The sequence below is a fragment of the Nerophis ophidion genome, linkage group LG05 (genome assembly GCF_033978795.1).
Source record: "Nerophis ophidion isolate RoL-2023_Sa linkage group LG05, RoL_Noph_v1.0, whole genome shotgun sequence".
Taxonomy (NCBI): domain Eukaryota; kingdom Metazoa; phylum Chordata; class Actinopteri; order Syngnathiformes; family Syngnathidae; genus Nerophis; species Nerophis ophidion.
This window is the reverse complement of record NC_084615.1, coordinates 58,131,021-58,147,842: the sequence shown is the minus strand read 5'-3', so window position 1 is coordinate 58,147,842 and position 16,822 is coordinate 58,131,021. Positions and strand designations below refer to the sequence as shown.

At 39.0% G+C, this 16,822-nt stretch overlaps 1 protein-coding gene across 2 annotated transcripts in view; it reads right to left on the bottom strand.

Moving 5' to 3' along the window:
* Positions 1-835: 835 nt before the first annotated feature.
* mgarpa (mitochondria localized glutamic acid rich protein a) overlaps positions 836-16,822 on the bottom strand; it is a 35,043-nt gene continuing 19,056 nt past the window's right edge. The window contains exons 5-8 of one of the 2 annotated variants that reach the window (XM_061901612.1): positions 13,350-13,592; positions 7,044-8,302; positions 4,527-4,569; positions 836-2,789 (exon numbers count right to left, since the gene is read on the bottom strand). In XM_061901612.1, the coding sequence (XP_061757596.1) occupies positions 4,534-4,569; positions 7,044-8,302; positions 13,350-13,592 (1,538 nt within the window). In that variant the 3' untranslated portion in view covers positions 836-2,789; positions 4,527-4,533. The remainder of the gene's footprint in view (positions 2,790-4,526; positions 4,570-7,043; positions 8,303-13,349; positions 13,593-16,822) is intronic. The other variant, XM_061901613.1, reaches the window with a different exon arrangement.

Genomic DNA, 16,822 nt, shown 5'->3' with positions numbered 1-16,822 from the left:
TTTGCATCAGTCCATCTTAGATGAGCTCGGGCCCTGTGAAGCCGGAAGTGTTTCTGGATGTTGATAAATGGGTGATACTCACTTTAGAATGACAAGTGAGTATCCAATTACAGTCTCATTGACATCAGGCTACCTAGATAGGCTACTGTCAACAACTTGTAATCTGATTGGCTATTGCAACTGTCTATCAACTGTATGTGTTCTAAAATTTACCTGCTAACGGTCCCAGTGAGTATCCAATCACAGGACGCATAAATGTCACGTTCAACGTGAGGCCAGCTAAAAGGCCTTACTGACAAGAACTCGTGATCTGATTAGCTATCAAAATTATCTATCAACTGTATGTGTCCGTTCTCTTACAGTGCACAGACGCCCACATTGTTGATTCTAAAGGCCCTGGGCAGATTTGGTACAGCATGGCAACATAAGTTAGCTGAATTTTGATTGGAAAAAAAACTCTAAAACAAAAACAACAGCGCTGGAAGGAGCATTATATGACATGAAGAGAATATGAATACGTTTAGATATTTAGGCAAAGTACATTGAAAAACTTTTTTAACTTTAAGTCATGATCTTTTTATGGTCATGATTTCAGGTTATGTTAGGACAGCAGAGTAGGACTTGATGGCCCTGACGGCACACCACTGCAATATTGGTAATCCTGCACTTGTCAAACTTGGTAAACATTTGCAGTAGCACCCTTCCTTTTAAAACAGTTCATGCATACCTGTGTGGTCAGCTTCTTGCATAATTAAAAATACATTGATACATTTTAGCATCTTTGTTTAGGTGCCAGGCATTTCCAAATAAGGTTAGGAAATAAAGAGTCCATGCATATTTTCAACTCCTTTTATTCTGTAACAATAGAAGAAATACCATGTTTTTTTTTCCAATTGCTTTTAGCCCAGGGACATAAAATACTGAAGGATAGTAATAATGGAACGTGCAAAATGAGGAAATAAAACTAGAACTAACATGTAAACTCTACCAACAAAGCTGTAACTTCTGATTCAAGTGTTTACAGACATTTACTGGCATGTCGTCACATTCCATTCTGCACTTGCTGCAAACCTGCTTTGACACCCCAAATTTGTGAAAAGATGGAGCAGGGAATACTTATATATCTTGCTTCTTTACTGAGGTGGAGGATGGGCAATTCGCTCTCCTACCGGTGTGTTACAAAACTACTACTGGAACTATTTTACATCCAAACAGATGACTATAAAGTGGGGTTGCCTGTAATTGGCCCCGCGGCAACAGGGGCGGGTCCATATCGTTGGAGTGACAGGTAAGTAAACTTGAACGAGCTCCTGTGTGTCGCTAAATGTGTGCATTGCTGACCATTGCCTCCTTTTTTCAGTTTGTGGGATCATTGTTCACATAAATTTAAGGACATTTAATTACAGAGAAAAAAAAGTCTAATCAATTACAAAATTCCCAACCCCCTGCTTTGACACTCCCACCTGCGCAGCCACACTCACTTATTGTTACCATGAATAAAGTGATCCTTATCTAACAATATCTAACTTTCTGCTCGGAAAGGGAAGCTTGCAGGAAGGGCTTTGTGTTTTCATTTGAGTTGAGATTAAAAGTATTGAAAATTGATGTAAATCCATACAACAAATGCACATTTCCATCAAATGGTTAAAGTTGTCTAGAAAAATACACTTTTAATTGAATTTATGTTTAAAATAGGACAGATTGCATTCCATGGTTATTTGTTTAAAAAACCCTGAGTGCCAAATTTAATGAATTCCAAGTTTCCTGGTCTTAGATATATGATATAAAATGCTATATATTATATATAAATATGCCATATATATAATATATATATGCCATATATATAATTTACATATATAAAAATATATACATTATATATATATACCCACACACATATATATATGTATATAAACACATATGTATATATATATATATATTTATATATATATATATATAGATACACACACATATATATATACACATATAAACACACACACATATTTATACATACATATATATATATATATATACATATAAAATGCCCTATATATTTCCATTCAAATATATAATATATATAATTTATATGTGTGTATATTATATATATATATATACACATATATGTATATATATATATGTGTATATGTGTATATATGTATACATACACATATGTACATACATACATATACAGTACATAAATACACATAATCCACATGTACCTATATGTGTGTGTGTGTGTGTATATATTGAGCCACCCCACATATTGCATATTATAGTGTGACAACTAAAGATGATAGCAGCGTAGTGTAGTGCAATGTTGCTTTAAAATGTGTTTGACATTGATGAGGTCTGTGGAAATGAACATTTGAGGTAGGTGAATTTGCTACAAAGTCACGGCAGCTGTCAAAGACAAACCAAAGCGAAACCGTTTTGAATTTGGAATGATTTGTACCGTAGGTAGAGAACACTGTACAAACATATCACATGGCTGATGGAAGAAATGTTGAACATATACAAGGAGTGTTCACGAGTTAGTAAAGTATCGTACAGTAAAATAAATGGCTCAAAAATGTCTGCAGTTGTTTCACCAAAAAAAACTCTCCCTTTAAGTGCTTCCTAGACTTGGATTGTCACCTACAGTGTACAGGTAATAACTATTTAATGTATATATCACATTGCAAATATAGCACACCCTTTTCAGATCCTATTTGTGCATAAAAGGAAAAACAAGTTGAAAAAGGCACACCCCTCTTCTTCTGTTACACAGGAAGTTGTCATTCAGGAAATGTTACCTGTGTGATAAAGAATAGAAATGTTCATTTTAGTATTCTAGCTATCAATTCAAATACACATTTTTTCCAGTAAAAAGCTAAGTACTTCAAAGTGGTCCTATTATGCACTGTTTTTGTGTATTTGGGATCCCCAGAAGACCTGACAAGGTGAAATCAAACCATGGAGGCATGGCAAGGATATTATTAAAATAAAAACTTGCCTTTTTCCAAACTTGTTTCAAATGAGCCGTTTGGAATTTGAGACATTAGTAACGTTTTTTGCCTTCGTTACGTCAGTAGATATCTCCATACATACTAGTTTTACCTGAAGAGCTTTGCCTTTTTTCCAGTTGTGGTCCAAAGTTGTAGGCAATAAGTTCCTTCTTTTTTTCTATACTCTTGTTGTGGGTAAATGCACCCTCCCCTGTTGCTATTTCGAATAAAACGTAGTGTAAAGTTCTAACTTATATATGTCAGTAGACTCCATATGGAAGCGTTAAAAACCACAACATGGCTGACAGGGTGGAGATGTAGTCGAAGGGGCTTAGCCTGGAGGACTTTGGCATGTAAATATGACTGCCCGAAAATAGCGCCTTCTGAAGAGACGGTCAGTAAGCGGCTTGAAGGGTAACTGTAACACATAATCTTTGCAACAGTTTGACTAGATAACCACCATTACATGTTATGGAGACATCAAGCAAAAAATCATAATATGACCCCTTTAAGTACTTAGAGAGGAACGGCACCTATTGGGGAATTTTCCCTATCGTTCACAATGATTATGAAAGACATGAAGATGGATGGACTTCTTTTAATGCATTCTAAATATTAAATAAACACAAATAAAAATGTGCTTATAGGGGAGCTCCACTATTTTTCCCCTAAAGTCCGATAAACAAACATCCAAAAACTGCCAACAATTCTCAATTTACATTTTGTGACTTGAATATTAACCAAGAATTAGTATTGTTATTATAAGCGCTAAAGCAAACAAACTATTCAAGATGGCGCCCTGATCACTTCCTGTGTCCCTATATTTACATCACCAAGTGCTCTGCTGCTTCCTCGCTTCCTTGCTCCCTGGAAGTTCATTGTAGATCATAAATCATGCCTCTCACCTGGACATGAGGCGTCTGAGGAGGTAATCCGACAAGTTGGTACACAGCCATATAGGACCTCGAACTGGCACGGAGGACGAACCAAAAAGAGCTTGCCCCCCCAAACCTCCACCCCGTTTCTTTGTGAGGATTATGAGTCACTCCTCATCGAAATGGGAATATATGAACATCCCAGCAGTCGGCATCCTAGTGACAGCAGACATTGTACAGTAAGTGCTGTTGTATGTTTCTTTGCTCTCATAAAGTCTGCAGTGAATAGAAATCAGTAATGAAGAAAAAAAAAAGCAAACGTGATGCGTTTTTGAAATCAATGCACCACGTATGCTTTAAATAATCAAAATACGTAAATATTAAATATAAATGTGCTCGATACTACATTACATATATATTCACATCATGTATATAAAACCCTAACGGAGGTGTTTGGATGTTTTTTAGGGGTTGTATAGGCAGAATTGAATGGATCCCATAGGCTCCATTGCAAGCGGACTTTTGATCACATGTATTTAATATTTTGAATACATTAAAAAATCCACCCATCGTCATGTGTTTCATGATTGTGAACGACAGGCAAAATTCCCCAAAAAGTGCAGTTCACATTTAACCTCCACAACCTATTATAATATTAATAGTTCAGTACCTCAGAATTACTGCATTTGCATCCTAAGAAGACTCCGCTTGTCCTGAGTACCAGGAACAAAGATCAGTGTTATTTTTCTCCATGATCTCACAGTCAAAATAGGAAAGTGTCACACAAATATAAATATAAACATAGTGATGTCACATCACTATCATACTTAGGGAATAAGATGTGTTGTTGGTGCTCCCTCAGCAGCCCAAACAGTATCTATTTCAGTCTTCAAATTGTGGGAATTTTTGCCACATTCTAAGCATTTGGAATGTCAGAAAATCATTGGTAATCTATAGTTCATCCAATAGATGTTTGATAAGGCTAAATTTATAATGTTGTAAAAAAATATGCTGGAACAGACAAAGGTCATCATCCTCTTAACTGTTCCTTCAGAGCTAGAATCATATACAATTAGGGAATATTTGCTCACCTGCTGATTTTACAATGATATGTACGGGACAGAAATGAATGGTAGCTTTTTTGTAATGGAGTCAGAATGTAAAATAAAATCCTGAAACAAATCTATCATGGGAACTAAGTATTTGATCCGATTGCAATTTAATACCTAGTGTGTGAAAACCTTGTTTTTGGCAAGAACAGAGGTAAGACATTTCTTGTAATTGGTCGCCAGAGAAGACTTCGATCAGAGAAACAACCCAAAAGCAGAATGTTTCCACTTGGATGATGTTGGACTAATATTTAGTATTCTGGGCTGGTTCCTCAGCTATCTTGCGATCATCCTTTTTTCACCAGGTGGAACCTTGTATGAAACTCCAGAGGCACGGCAATTGACTGTTACTTTTGTATTCCTTCCATTGTTGAATTACTATATTAATAGTGGTCTCTTTCCCAAAGAGCTTCTTGTTGATGGTCTTGTAGTCCATTCCAGTTTTGAGCAGGCCTACAATGGTCCTTTAAAAGTGCTTTGGTCTTGCTGTGGTGGTGAATGGAAGAGACAGCTTTCTTTTATCCACATAACTAGATGAGATTGGGTAGGCTACTTTCTTAAAAGGGCAAGGAGTAATTATGTGCACATACCCGGTCAGAATGCTTGTTGATCATTTGAGCATTGAATATGTATTTCCCTTAATGTATCAGTGGAGTAAAAAATAACAAGTTGTTGCCTCTATATTGAAGCTATATATATCTGATTCATTACACCTAAAAACTTCCAAACTTTGCGAAAAAATACATATGATCAAAATAGAATCAATCTCATGGAGATTCCCGAGCCATTTTGAGAGAAGATGAGGAAGCAGACATCGCATGAAGTAGAGGTAGGGACCACAGATGCCTTTATCACCAACAACAATGCAAATCATGCAGACTTTGTAACAGTCAACAATTACTTTGGGCAGTATTATGATACATAACTTTATATTGTTGATCCTGAACATAAGGAAAATGAGTTACACGTTTTAGAAGCTTTGCTTAACAGATCCAGCTTTACTAAAACACAAAGCATCATGTAGCAATATTGCTAAGTGATAAACAAGAAATACAAACTACAAACATAATAAATAAGAATTAATCATGACGCACATGAAGGGTTAAAAAGAATAAGTCTCCTTGCAGACATTGTCTTCGTTTGTGTGCGTTTGTCTTCAGCTCCGGGTATAAATTGAATGTCACAGATGACCAACTTCTAATATTTGTTTAATATTCAGGTTACGATATGTGTAAAGAGTATTGTTGGTGGGTTTTGAACAGTTATTTAGATGTGTTTGTGGGCAAAAAAAATGCGGCAGTTGACTACATTGTTAGCGAACCTTTTATGTATTTATTTACAACTTAGAATGCATGGAAAACAGAAAAACGTGTTCATATCTTATATAAGGATTGTGAATTATAGACAGCACATCTCTCTCTAATTTTTGTATATTTCCAGTATGACTGATCTGATAATATGGTCATAGTGCAGAAGAATTCCTCCAGCGACTTCAATCTACGGAAATTATTAAAGCCGTTCGGAGTGGAATATTTTATATGGATGACTGAATTTGTGGCATTTGGTGATGTTTAAACTATGTTTTTAAATACTTTGTGGATCATAAATACGATTGGATATGGTTTAATGGTTACAATGAAACACAATCAAGCAAACAGTATAAAATCAACTTGTTTGTCCACTCTGCTGGTACTTTAATCAATACATATTACTTTAAAACATTTAAATCAATCAATCAATGTTTATTTATATAGCCCTAAATCACAAATGTCTCAAAGGACTGTACAAACCATTACGACTACGACATCCTCGGTTACTTACGGTTACTTTATTTTTTCAGGATTTTATTTTACTAAAATTTTAATACAATGTAGGCATGTTTAAAATCTTTGTAAGGGGGTAAACAACACAATCAGCAAATACTAATTTCCCCACCTTACAAGGTATAGGTGAAGAAACACATTTCTGGGGTGACAAATGTATTTGCCCACAATGGCAATGGAAGTGTATTAGAGTATCTCCGAAACATCTTTTCAACTGTCTAAAATCAGTTATTTAGGAAGAACAAAAACACATACCTCATCTTCTGGAGCTGGGATAATTATTTCACTTATCGGTGCCACTCCTAGAACCCTAGGTGATTTATCTACCTTGGGTGTTCCTTCCAGAACCACAACAATGAACTCCCGTTTGGGTTCTTCTTCTCGGGTCTCCACTAGAGCTGGCGATGCGTCTCCCGCTATCAGGCTAGTTAGGTTGATATTTGATTCGACAGCAGCCTCCTCTGTTGGAGGAACATCCTCAATGATTGGTTCAGTCTGTATTGGTAACGTGGAGTCCTCAACAACTGAGGCTAACTTTACTGGTGCATGGGCCTCCTCAATCACTTCTGCCAATGGTTCTTTAACGGTTTGTGCTGTGTCTGCAGTCACAGGGGCCTCTTCCAACAGTGGTGCAGCCACAAATGGTGCGAGAGCTACCTCGTTTACTGGTAGTTCCTCTAACAGGGTAGGATCCTCCTCCACAACTTGTGACACAACTGATAATGGAGCCTCCTCAATCACAGATGCGGCCAAGACATCCTCAACATGTGCAAGCACTTCCCTAAGTACTGGTGCAACGTCCTCTGCAGTTGCAACTTCCACTAGTGTAGAGTTTTCTTCAATGGCAGGTGCAGCTTCCAAAATTATTGCAGCCTCCTCAAGCATTGGTGCAGCCTCTACGGGTATGAGAACTTCCTCAACCACTGGTGCAACCTCTTCTGCAGTGGCAGTCTCCACTAGTGTAGACATTTCTTCTATTGCAGGTATGAGCACTTCCTCAACCACTGGTGCAACCTCTTCTGCAGTAGCAGCCTCCATTAGCGTGGGGGTTTCTTCAGTGGCAGGTGCAGCTTCCAAAATTATTGCAGCCTCCTCAAGCATTGGTGCAGCCTCTACAGGTATGAGAACTTCCTCAACCACTGGTGCAACCTCTTCTGCAGTTGCAGTCTCCACTAGTGTAGACGTTTCTTCTATTGCAGGTGGAGCTTCCATAATTATTGCGGCCTCCTCAAGTATTGGTGTAGCCGCGACAGGTATGAGAACTTCCTCAATCACTGGTGCAAGGTTTAATAGTGTTGGAAGCTCCTCCACTACTGCTACAGCTTTTGTTGGCCCTGAGATGTCTTCATCTGCCTCCTTGTATTCCATTATCACAGGTGAACATTCATCCACGGATCTAATTTCTTCTGGTGGAGGGGGTATATCCTCTGGTGCTGCCTCATCAGCAACTTCAGCACACACTGCTTCTTCCCTTACTTCAGTTATCTCCGGCGTAGGGGATACTGTCAGCAGCACTGCAACATAAAATTCAGCCATCCAAACATCACTGATGCTGAAGTTGTATATTGTTTTATGTAGTTCATACTAGATGAGCTTGGTAACCCAGGAGAGCAAATGGCAAATCTTTTAAACCGGCAACGTACAAAGTGCTACATGGGGAACATGCCCATAGTGTGCATGCAATGTGTATTTAATTGAAAATATTATCCCCCAAAAAACTTTAAACGTCTATTGGACAATCCCAAACAAACACACAAAAACAACGGAAAAAATTAATGACAGTAGTAATTCTTTGTGGGATTGTATCAGCTTTATTTCATGGCTGTTCACAGCGCTCATTATCCAGTTATATGCAAAATAATATATGATCAAATCTGGTAGGGATATAAATTGAACATACAATTTGGATTTTGGTAAAGGAAAAAAATGTTGCAGCACGTTACCTTAAATACAAAATGTAAATGAGTCTACCTACTCTATCTACTTGATTGGGAAAATGAAAAAAAAAAAGGTTACACAGTTTCTCAACTACTCAAATTGCATATGCAGCTTTATGTTCAGTGGAGAAAATAAGTTTGTGAATCCCTGCTGATTTTATAAGTTACCCCTTTACAAAGATAAATTGTATACAGTTTACTGTAACCGAGAAATGTTTAGGACAAATTCAGGGGGAAAAAAAGTAAATAAATATTATAAGTTAATTTGTATCGTAATTTGACTGGAATAAATACATGATCCCCCCCCAAACACAGAGAAAGCATTCTGAGCCCCACTATGTCCACAAATTTTTAGAAAAATACTCATCTTATGTGGTAAAGACACAGAAACACAGAAAGTATCTCCTATTTCCATTAGCATTGGAACGATTGTAAAGCTGCCAAAGTACCTCAGGAACAAGACTGAAACGACTTTAAAGACCATGATCAAGAAGCTTGGTAAGAAAGAGACAACGATTGGTGCAATGATTGAGAAATGGAAGAAATACAAGTCAATCTCCATGCATGATTTTACCTGGTTGGGTGAGGATGATTGTAAGGAAGGTGAGGGATAAGCCCAGAATTATAAGGAAGGAGTTGATTAATTATCTTAAAGGGAGTGTGGTCCACCGTCAGTTCCTGTGCTTGCTCCATGTGGTTGGAGAGCAGGCTGATGTCGTCCGCGAAGTCTAGATCTGTCAAGACTACTGCAGGGGTGTCTTCTTGACCTCCTGGGTGTAATAGTAAGGCCTAGATCCTGTTCACGTCCGTTGATGGCCTTCCGAAGCGTATAGTCCAAGACTATGACAAAAAGGAAGGGGGCTAGGGTGTCTCCTTGCAGGTTTTCCCTCAGATGAGGGTTGATTGCATGGCCGGATGCGGTTCAGTATCATGTGATTGTAGACCTTTGAGGTGATACAGGTCAGGCTGATGCCCCGGTAGTTGTCTGGCTTCGAGAGGTCTCCATATTTGGGCACTGGGATGATGTTGTAAAGAGACCACATGTCAGGCAGCTTTTTGCCTAGAAGGGCAAGGTTGCAAAACTCGAGGATGATTCTTTACGACTTCTTTACAATCTCTGGGGGCATGCCAGCCGGCCTAGCACTCTACCCCTCTCAGCGTGCTTTTCGCCTTAGCATACTCAGTAATCATGAAGGGACCGTCCTGAATGTTGAGGTCATGGAGGAATGATGGTATCTCTTCTGAATGCTAAAGGATATAGAATCGCATACAGTACCGGACCCATGGGTGGCTGACCTATGATCTAAATAGTCAATTCGTTGAACCAAACCCACCTGTCATGTTAAAAAGAGACCAGAGTTGGAGGCAAAACTCTTCAGTCAGTGTACGTTCCTACAATCACCCAAGGTTAGAGGCTTTCGGTATGTTGGTGGGCCATGCGATGAGGTGGCGACTTGTCCAGGGTGTACCCCGCCTACCGCCCGAATGCAGCTGAGATAGGCTCCAGCACTCCCCGCGACCCCGAAAAGGGACAAGCGGTAGAAAATGGATGGATGGGAATGGTGGTGACCCAAAGCTAAATTGCGGATGAAATAGGCCAAAATTACTTTCTTCCACAGGAAAGCTGGACTCACCCTAAAGCAGGGGGTTTAAACTGTTGGTCCAGGGGCCAAATCTAGCCAGGGAATGACACTAGACCAGCGCCTGAATTTAATTCGAAACGTTGGAGAGACTAATATTTTTGCAGCAATTTAGAGTTAAAGTACCAATGATTGTCACACACACACTAGGTGTGGTGAAATTTGTCCTCTGCATTTGACCCATCCCCTTGATCACCCCCTGGGAAGTGAGAGGAGCAGTTGGCAGCAGCATTGCCGCGCCCGGGAATCATTTATGGTGATTTAACCCCCGATTCCAGCCCTTGATGCTGAGTGCCAAGCAGGGGGGCAATGGGTCCCATTTTTTTTATAGTCTTTGGTATGACTCGGCCGGGATTTGTACTCCCAACGTACCGATCTGAGGGCGGACTGAGTAGGTTTAAATACAATAAAAACACCAGAGTGGTCCAATCGTATAGAGGAACATGGACCAGTGGAAACACATAGGTATATCCTTGCATTGATATTGTAACTTCCTAAAAAACAACATCCACTGCTTTGGACACTAATCAATCAATCAATCAATGTTTACTTATATAGCCCTTAATCACTAGTGTCTTAAAGGGCTGCACAAACCACTACGACATCCTCGGTAAGCTCACATTAGGGCAAGGAAAACTCACACCCAGTGGGACGTCGGTGACAATGATGACTATGAGAACCTTGGAGAGGAGGAAAGGAATGGATGTCGAGCGGGTCCAACATGATACTGTGAAAGTTCAATCCATAATGGATCCAACACAGTCGCGAGAGTCCAGTCCAAAGCGAATCCAACACAGCAGCGAGAGTCCCGTTCACAGCGGAGCCAGCAGGAAACCATCCCAAGCGGAGGCGGATCAGCAGCGCAGAGATGTCCCCAGCCGATACACAGGCAAGCAGTACATGGCCACCGGATCGGACCGGACCCCCTCCACAAGGGAGAGTGGGACATAGAAGAAAAAGAAAAGAAACGGCAGATCAACTGGTCTAAAAAGGGAGTCTATTTAAAGGCTAGAGTATACAAATGAGTTTTAAGGTGAGACTTAAATGCTTCTACTGAGGTGGCATCTCGAACTGTTACCGGGAGGGCATTCCAGAGTACTGGAGCCCGAACGGAAAACGCTCTATAGCCCGCAGACTTTTTTTGGGCTTTGGGAATTACTACTAAGCCGGAGTCCTTTGAAAGCAGATTTCTTGCCGGGACATATGGTACAATACAATCGGCAAGATAGGATGGAGCTAGACCGTGTAGTATTTTATACGTAAGTAGTAAAACCTTAAAGTCACATCTTAAGTGCACAGGAAGCCAGTGCAGGTGAGCCAGTACAGGCGTAATGTGATCAAACTTTCTTGTTCTTGTCAAAAGTCTAGCAGCCGCATTTTGTACCAACTGTAATCTTTTAATGCTAGACATGGGGAGACCCGAAAATAATACGTTACAGTAGTCGAGGCGAGACGTAACAAACGCATGGATAATGATCTCAGCGTCTTTAGTGGACAGAATGGAGCGAATTTTAGCGATATTACGGAGATGAAAGAAGGCCGTTTTAGTAACGCTTTTAATGTGTGCCTCAAAGGAGAGAGTTGGGTCAAAGATAATACCCAGATTCTTGGATAAAAGGGGCTATTTTTTCTGAAATAGACAAAAAATTCCCACTACAAAGAATGCTTGTTCCAAAAATAAGAATGATAGTGATGGAAGAAGTCTGGCATGCCGGTCCACAGCTTTCTGGAAATGTAGCCGCAAGAAGAATTTAGTTTATTAGCCCTGCCCAAAGAGGTGAGGACCTTGATAATCCAGGAGAAACCCAGAGTAGAGCCATTACTTCACATCAGTAGGAGCCATTTAGGGAGGCTTGGGAATCCAGAGTATATATCCCTTAAATGTCTCCCTGATCAGGATTTCCAGGCATACCCACTCGGGAGGAGGCCCTGGAAGGATTATGTCAAGCAGCTGGTCTAAGAACCGAAGGAGGTGGACAGAGACTCGGATGTCTGGTCTTCTCTACTAAGATTGTTGACCCTGTTACCCGGACAGGGATAAAACGGAAGAAAATGGATGGTTGGTGTCAACTGGACTCAACGTGTTTAGAGGCAGATAAATGCTGAGTATGATCCTAACAACAATATCTGTACTGTCAAACATGTCAAAAATATTCTGTTTTGGGATCTTAAGATGTGTGCAACCCTGGTGACCATCTACAAGAAACTCCTGACCTCTTTGCTAGCAAACAAGTCACCTTTAGCTTGGACATACAATATGTATTAACCTTAATCAAATACAAATAGAATACAAATTTGTATTTAATGGTATTTTTTCTAAAATTGTTTTATATTCTGTCCATCTCCATAACAATACACCTTCAAAAATATGGACAGTTCCAATCTTAGTAAGAGGGTAAACTTGCACAATCAGCAGGGATCAAATATTTATTTTCCTTAATGTACATAAGAAATTGATTACGATTTAAGTAATTTCTTAAGCTTAATCGACCTAGGAAATGTACATCCATACAAAGCTTTTTGTCATTAGGCAGCTAATACATAGACTATACATTATATTTGTCTTGCAAAGTGAATCAAATTGAAATTTTGACATTTAGACTGATCAGATATATTTCACCCATTACTGCAACTGAGCGCTTACACTGTCGTAACTCTTAACCTGTTAGATTACTAACCAGGTTTGAAAATGGTAGTTATAGTTGAAACCGATACCCGCAGCACATAATTCTTGTGTGAAGGAAACCAGTGAGGGTAGAAAATACTGCCCGGTTCTCTCCCATCCCTCATACACCCCCTTAAATAAATTAAATAAGAACACTAAATTCCCGTGAATTTAGGTTTTCTTTAAAGACAGTGATTAAAAGCCCTGCTAGCAGCAATGTAACCCTAAGTGTGTGCATGTATGTGTGTCCTCCTGAATGTGAAGGAAGGGACTCAAGATTCGGAGGTAGTTGTATCTTCATTAGAAGAGGAAGTCATACCGTTGCTTTCAGGGTCCTCAGCAGCAACTTGTTCGGCAATGGCATGGGCAGTCTCCTCAACATCTTCTGCTACTTGGGGCACTTCGTCTGTCTCAGCCTGCACTTCTTGGGCAGCCTCCGCAACTTCCTCTGCCACCACAGCAACCTCAGCAACAATTTCTACAACTCCTTCCGGCTCAGTCTCCGACTCAGCATCACCACCTCCTTCTTGACTGACATCTTCAACTGCCTCCTCTTCTGGACCTACAACGCAACAGCAAGGTTAATCAAATATTTTATCAATATTTGTCTGTTTTGATTATTTAGGAATCTTCTCAAAAAGCCTTACTGAGAGAATAAAAGAACAGGAAAAAATCCTTGAATCTTGACATGCAATTTTAAGATGTAAGCCGACAAATAATGTCATGAAAGCATGCTAAACATGACCACTAGAAAGTGAAACGCATCATCACTTAGAAATTAGTATGACAAAGCAGTTTAGAGGGGAACTGCACTTATTTGGAATATTGCCTATTATTTACAATCTTAATGTGAGATAAGAATACATGTCTTTCTTATTTTTGTACAGCCTGAATTGTAAAAAACTGCTAGTAAGAAGCGGCTAACAATTTAGCTGACGGGTTTAATCTATACAACATCCAAAAACTGCTAACAACACTCAATTTACATACTGTGACCTGCATATTACCCAAGTTATAACAACATTGTTGTGTAAGAGTTAAATCAATCAATGTTTACTTATATAGCCCTAAATCACTAGTGTCTCAAAGGACTGCACAAACCACAACACAAACCACTACGACATCCTCGGTAGGCCCACATAAGGGCAAGGAAAACTCACACCCAGTGGGACGTCGGTGACAATGATGACTATGAGAACCTTGGAGAGGACGAAAGCAATGGATATCGAGCGGGTCTAACATGATACTGTGAAAGTTCAATCCATAATGGATCCAACACAGTTAATGCCGAGGGACTAATTTTGTAACACAAAGCCTTGTTCACGAAAGCGTAAGCTAACTACTGCTGCTACTGTTGCAAAATTGCCTCTGATTTTGGAAACGTTTTTGTAAGATTTTTAATCATGCCTCACTCTTGTATATTAGAAGGTTGTGGCCATACGTTGAGAAGTTGGTCAACTTTGAAATCTAACTTACACTCGCACAGAACACAGCAAGATGCTCGTTTGACAAAAGCTTCTTTTTTTTTTTTTTTTAACTTGGGGAGTGACGATCAAGGTGAATTAGTTATCTACACAGATAGCACAAGTCTTGTACTAAAAGCTACAAAAATCCCATTAGTCCTTATCTCAGTGAGAGCAGATATTGTACGGTGATTGTTTCGTCATGTTTGTGGTTTGTACTTCTTGCTTAGCACATAGCAATATTGCCACATGATGCTTAGTGTTTCACTATAACTGGATCTGCTGAGCACCCCGCTTCTAAAACTTGCAGATCATCCTCTGAATATTCAGGCTCAAAAATATAAGGTTCTGTATCATCATTTGACCCAAGGTAGTCGTTGTCGGCTCTCATGAAGTCTGCCATGATTAGTAATAGTTGTTACTGTTGAAGGAAATAGTGAATGTTGTGATGCGCTCTGTTAAAACAATGCGCTCAACAAATAATTTACAGTAATGCTTAAAATGACCAAAATAAGTAAATATTACATGTTATTATGAATGTGTCTGTTTCTACAATACATATATACTTGCAGCATGTATTTAAAACGTAGGAAGTTTTTGAATGTTTTTTAGAGCGCTTTATAGGCAGAATATATCAAATTCCAATTACCTGCATTGTTGACGGGCAACTTGCTGCATTTTCCTAGCGATGTCTTTGGGTCCAAATTTAATTTCAAAATTGACCAACTTCTCGGTTTACGCTTGGCAACTTTCTACTAAGGCATGATTTACAACCTAGAATTCATTTAAACTCAGAGGAAATTTAGCAGCAGCAGTAGTAGGTACATTAGTTAGCTTAGTGAGCAAGGCGTTGTGTTACTAAAAGCAATTCCTCGGCTATGTCGTTATAGCTTGGATAATATGCAGGTCACGGCATGTAAATGGTGGGCTTTATAGCCAGAATAGATTACCGGTAATCCCATTATCTATATTGTTAGGTGACTCGTACTGGCAAGTTTAGATTTAGACAAAAAAGCTAAAGACATGTGTTCTTGTCTCACGTAGGTATTACAAAAAAAAGTGCAGTTACCCTTTAAAACATGAGACAGGAGTATGATATGAGTATTAAAAAAAGAGTAGCTCATTTCCATCCAACTTTTCACATCTAATCAAAATTATCCAAACTCAGTCCGAAAATATAAATGCAGCAGTTTTTTTTTTTTAAATAAAAATACTACATTAGGGATATAATATCAAACCAATTAATTCGGAAGCCTCTTTTACAATAAATTTGCATTCGTGAATGTACTTTACGGTCCGGTGACTACAGCAAAGATGAAAATCACAGTTAATGATTAAATGACCTTGATTTCGGTTAAAACATGATTAACCCATAAATCTACTACTGTACTTTTTGGTCGACGGCATCCTTATTGTAACCAAAACATATACTAATAACCGAGACTGCAATTTTACGTCGGTGAGAAGCTCTATGGGTCAGTCTCCACTACTTAATTATCGGCCAGCCCTAATGTACAGTACATAAGTTGAGACTCGCAAAGGTATAAGTAAGCTTGGATATAAATCATGACAAATGGGAATTTGTAACTGTTCAAAAACCTGGGCTGAAAGCATCTTAGGCATATACCCTTTTCTAGCAAAGGGAGTCAAATTGTAAAGTAAGTGAAAAATATACAATAGACATTAAAATTCTACCTTTGTGTTACAGTTTTAGAATATTTGTCATTTGTTACATATTTAATATTTAGCTATGTCTAGCTGAAATATACAAGAAGATGAATGGAAAGAGCAATAATACTATGTCTTTTGAATCATAAATATATTAAGATTCATAAGTGAAAATGACACATTACAAAACAACTGCATGCAAAAAGGAAAGACAAGGCAAGGAGACAAAATAAAATAATATTATAATGGTGAATGCAATGGTAATAGAGGGGGAGAAGTTGTAGATTAGCTTACCATCCAAATAACAATTTATTAGGATCCCTGTGTCACACTTTGCGTTCCATCTGATTTATTTGTTGTTTTTGGCTGGTCCTAATCTTGTTTTCTTTTTCCGTAATTACTACAGCTGGGCGGAGTCACGACCCACACCTGCATCCCATCACTAATCTACACCATATTTAAGTTGGAGGCTAGCGGCAATAAGGTGTTTGATTGCTGCTACTCTGGAGTTGTCCTTCATCTTCCTGCCTTTCCTCTGGAGTTTATTCCCCTCGCGCCAAGTATCACTTCTTGCTGTTTTTATACTTTTTGTCGAAACCCTGAGCTCTCCCTTTTCGTTTCCCCCAGCTGGCGTTCTGTATACGCCTTTGGAGAACTATTT